The following is a 4,603-nucleotide window of genomic DNA, read 5'->3' as shown; positions in this document are numbered from 1 at the left end:
GGTGAAAAAAAAAAAAATCTCCCCTTTTCAAGGGCTGCTTGAGTTAATTGTCATGCTTGCTTCTTCCCCACAAAGTTCAGCCACCATGCACTCACAGTAAGGTTATATGAGGGACTCTATCATTGTATACCTACCTTTTAAGCCACTGATGTAGAAAATAAACCTATGAAATATACCTATATAGACAGACTCTTCCTCTGTCCCTTCAAATCAATAGAATTACAATTGAAACAGCAGCTTGATTGGAGAGGTCAGCATCAAGTGACCTGCCCACACCACAGGAGAGCTACCATTATCAAACAAGATTAAAAAAAACCCAACAACAACAACAAAAAAACCCACTTGCAGTAGGTACATAAAATTTGCCATTAGCCTGTGTACAAAGTAGCTATGTAATGTACTTACATTCATAGAAAGATGCTAAAAGCAGTGCTTGTGCCATGGAACATCACATTGGTGCAAAATCACCAGCCAAAGCCATGTTGCAAATTTAAATTATCTCATCTCGAATAGCAACCTCAGAAGGCACACAAAAAAACCTCAGATAGCTCAGTCAGCCTCCAGTGACTCATCACAATGACATTTTCACAAATACAGGACGAGTTGTAAGAATGTACTGAAAGATGAACACCTTGTTTTCATTTACTGGTCCCCCATCACATCTTTGCAGATTACAAAGTACAAAAGTAAGATTATGTACATACAAAGAGCACAGATGTAGTTTCTCGTACTGCTTTTCGAGATGTTTTTAGTCTTCTAGCAATCCTTAAAATTAGACATTCAGTCAATATTGAAGGCTGACTTACTTCTAACTTTATTTTACAGCTACACAGAACCACGCATATTCCCTGTTACATACCCATATCAACTTCACCTTTTAGAATGAATTTCGGATTTTTCCAAAGCTACTGGCCACTTCTAGAGATAAAAGCTTAAGTGGCATAATCAACACTTCCAAATAGCAGCAACAATACTCATTCAGAGGTTAAAAGCATTTAACCAGGTTCCTGGTTTTTTGCATGAACATCATGTGTTGCTTCCTATACTGATTTAAAAAAATAGATTCCATTTTAAGACTTTTGCCAGGAGCAAAAAGCATTCATTACTTCTTGACTGCGCTTGGGACTTTGGGTAATTGTAGTACTACAACAGAAAAACCCTCATTTTACATCATATGAAAAGCTGCAAATCAATTTCTAACAATCATGCAAAAAGCCACTTGCAGCAGCCCATCATACACTATTAGGCACAAAGAAGGGGAGTGGTTTCCATGAGTACAACCCATGCTTTTTTCCTCAAAGTTGTCACATTCAGTTTTTCTAAAATAAAAATCAAACACCCTGTTACAGTGCAGCGTAAGTGTATCAGAGGAACCATTATCAGAAACAAGTTTTCAAAGAAACGACACTTTCCCAAAGCTTTGATGTAATAATTTCAACACAGACAGAATAAGTATGTTTATTGTTTTACAGCAGAATGCCCCAATTTAAGAACATAATTGCTAGATGTTCAGCTGTGCAAAATGGTACATAGTGCTTCAGTACAAGTGGAAAAGAACATGATTTGTTAGCAAGTATTTTCAAATACAAATTTATGGTCCTAAAAGATAGGACTTGAAACTGAGGACTGATCCATGGGCATACTTTTCTTTCTGCCTAAATTGGACCCAGTCACTTTGGACCCAGAACCACTGTCATTGATTTTTCATCACTGAAAAAATCACCACACTGAACTGCCAGATTCAGTGTCTTCATGCAGGTTACCGTGAAATGGATCAGTCCTCTATGTCAGTTTCCAGCCCCATCTACAAGTATCAGCTGGCTCTGATAAATAAAACTCACAGGAATTTCTTGAAGGTCAATGGTCCATAATGGTAGTTACTCTACAAGACCTGCTCAACTTGATTTCCAATTTTAGCTAGGCTGTTTAAATGACTTTCTTGAATTCATCGTACAGCACGAGCACAAAAGCACCCCCCATGCCTCTAAGAACATTGGACCATGCACCCTTGAAGAACGCCTTTCCTCCCTCATCCCTTGCAATCTTCCGCCAGCAGTCAATCGTTCCAGAGTACATGATATCAGCTGCAGAGAAAGAGCAAAGAGGGATTTTTAACTTCTGTATTTCAGGTGACTCTAAAAATAACTGTTCTGCTTCCCCAGCTGCTTTATGCCCCATATCTCACTTTAACACACTATCAGTTCAGGCAACAGAAAAAAATCGTCCTGCCTGCTTACCTAGCTATTAAAAGTTATTCAAAATAAGAGTGTTAATTGCTCTTATGACAATTACGCTGTCAACTACTTGCTTTCACTTAATTTGTCACCACAAACAACCAATCCATTTACCCAATTTATAAAAACGAAACAAAAACTTCATCATAACTCTTCACAGACACAAGTTAGAAGCCTTATACTACTTGAATTGCCTCCTACTACTAGAACATAAGAGCACTTGAATCAGATTTACACAGTAAGAAATCATAAGCACTGAGGGATCACAATTAGCATCACTTAAATATTGACACGGTAACAGCCTACCTCCTTTGCGTCCTGACTGCATCATCATCCTACGCCGCACTGTGTCAAAAGGATAGGAAACCACACCAGCCACAGCAGTCACTGTCTGTGCAATCATCCAGCTGATAACAATGTGAGTATTTCTGGGATCTGGCAGCATGCCTGCAAAAAAGAAGCTCATTAGCTTTTTGGCTTGCAAATCCTCCTCCAGTTCACAGCACAACAGCTACTTTACCACAAAAAACTACCACGAAGCACTGTAAAGCAATGCTTTAAGCTGCAATAAGACACTTAAAACACATTAAGCATACAGAAGCAACAGAGAAATAAATAAGGAAACATGCAGTATTTCCTTGTCAGTAATCAAAATGCATAACATTTAGGTACCAAGATCCTTTCAGACAGGCATAGGTAGTGTTCTAATTATTCTCTACTTGTTTATAGAAGTAAACATTATCAAATAAATCAGTTCCTATGAAGTTTATTAAGCTACACAGAGATCAATAAACTCTACATCCAGAAGCCAAGCTTAACAAACAAGCGCTTTACAGAAGAACAGCTCAAATTCTGCTAAATACACTTGAATTATTCTAACAGAACTACAAATACTCAGCAAGAAATTACAAACTTTAAGTACTTGTACACTGTTACCAAAACACATTACTTCCATTAGGAAAAAGTGTTGTGTTCTAAAGGCAAGTGTAACAGGAAAATTCTAAAGCAGCCTGAACCATCAATGCATGCTGAAGCTTTGCCTTTGAAGTGTTGCTCTCAGTGCAGTGCCACCCCTCTTCCACCACACTTACATAAGTATTAAAGTCAAAAACAGAAAACAATGCAGAAAAACAGGCAGAAGCAGGCAACACAGTTCTACAAACAAGCTTATCAATACTCTCCTGAAACTTTACCTTTTGCTGTATCATAGATTCCAAAGTAGGCAGCTCTATAGATGATGATGCCCTGGACAGAGACATTGAACCCTTGATACAAGCCACGCAGACCATCAGACTTGGTAATTTTGACTAGACAGTCCCCGAGACCAGAGAATTCTCTGTCTGCACCAGCTTTGCCGACATCAGCTGCCAAACGGGTTCTTGCAAAATCCAAGGGGTAGACAAAGCAGAGGGACGTGGCTCCAGCTGCACCACCAGAAGCCAGGTTGCCAGCAAAATACCTCCAGAACTGAGTGTGCTTGTCTACTCCTCCTAGGAACACCTGCTTATACTTATCCTTGAAGGCAAAGTTGAGAGCTTGAGTTGGGAAGTATCTGATGACATTTGCCAAATTTCCTCGCCAGAAAGACAGCACTCCTTGTTCCTTTGGGATGCGCACTACACAATCGATGATACCCTTGTACTGCTTATCGGCAGCAATTTGCTTACTTGCATGTTGCACCTGTGAATAAAAACATGCATTCTATAGAATCACAGAATGGCTCAGGTTGGAAATGACCTTAAACACCCTCTGGCTCCAACCCCTCAGCAATAGGCAGCACTGCTCTCCAATATGTTTTTGGCTCTATACCTCAGCCAGCCCTCACTGCAGCTGGGCCTGAGTCTGCTCTCAGCATTACGCAGAGAGCTGCTTGGCCTGATGGCCTACAGAGATAAGTCCATCACAGCAGTGAGCCTGCTGTAATAGAAGAAAACTCAATGCTCTGGGTCGCTCTGAGCCTTAAAACTATGACTTGTTTTTTGTTTGTAACTTGGTAAAGTCAAAACACTGAACAAACTCAGAAATTAAAACCTTATCTTACACACAGACTAAAGGGTTGCATACAGAGCCTCCAGATAAGAGATAACTGCACACAGAACCACAAGGTTGGAAAGGACCTACAAGATCATCTTGTCCCAAACAACCCTAAGAACTAGCGAAGCTCTGCACAACCCTAAGAACCAGCGAAACGCCTCTCCAGCTTTCCCGCAACTCAGGACCAGGCCCGCTACGAAGGTCACCTTGGGGCGCGGGGTCAGCCCGGGCCGCTCTCGCAGGCCCCGCCCTGCCGCCGGCTCCACGTGAAGGTCACCAAGATGGCGGCGCGCATGCGCGCTCCCGCCCCGCGCGAGGAAGTGACACCGGGAACC

At 41.2% G+C, this 4,603-nt stretch overlaps 1 protein-coding gene across 1 annotated transcript; it reads right to left on the bottom strand.

Moving 5' to 3' along the window:
* Positions 1-1,419: 1,419 nt before the first annotated feature.
* On the bottom strand, positions 1,420-4,563 carry SLC25A6 (solute carrier family 25 member 6). Its single transcript, XM_010727462.1, has 4 exons — positions 4,546-4,563; positions 3,428-3,935; positions 2,541-2,681; positions 1,420-2,084 (listed from the first exon to the last, which is right to left on the bottom strand). Exons 1-4 carry the CDS (start codon positions 4,561-4,563, stop codon positions 1,927-1,929), a joined length of 825 nt encoding a protein of 274 aa, XP_010725764.1. The 3' UTR covers positions 1,420-1,926.
* Between the last annotated feature and the right edge of the window lie 40 nt (positions 4,564-4,603).

The sequence above is a fragment of the Meleagris gallopavo genome, chromosome 1, assembly GCF_000146605.3.
Source record: "Meleagris gallopavo isolate NT-WF06-2002-E0010 breed Aviagen turkey brand Nicholas breeding stock chromosome 1, Turkey_5.1, whole genome shotgun sequence".
Taxonomy (NCBI): Eukaryota; Metazoa; Chordata; class Aves; order Galliformes; family Phasianidae; genus Meleagris; species Meleagris gallopavo.
Note: the sequence above shows the minus strand (reverse complement) of the source record. Positions and strands in the feature narration are given on the sequence as shown.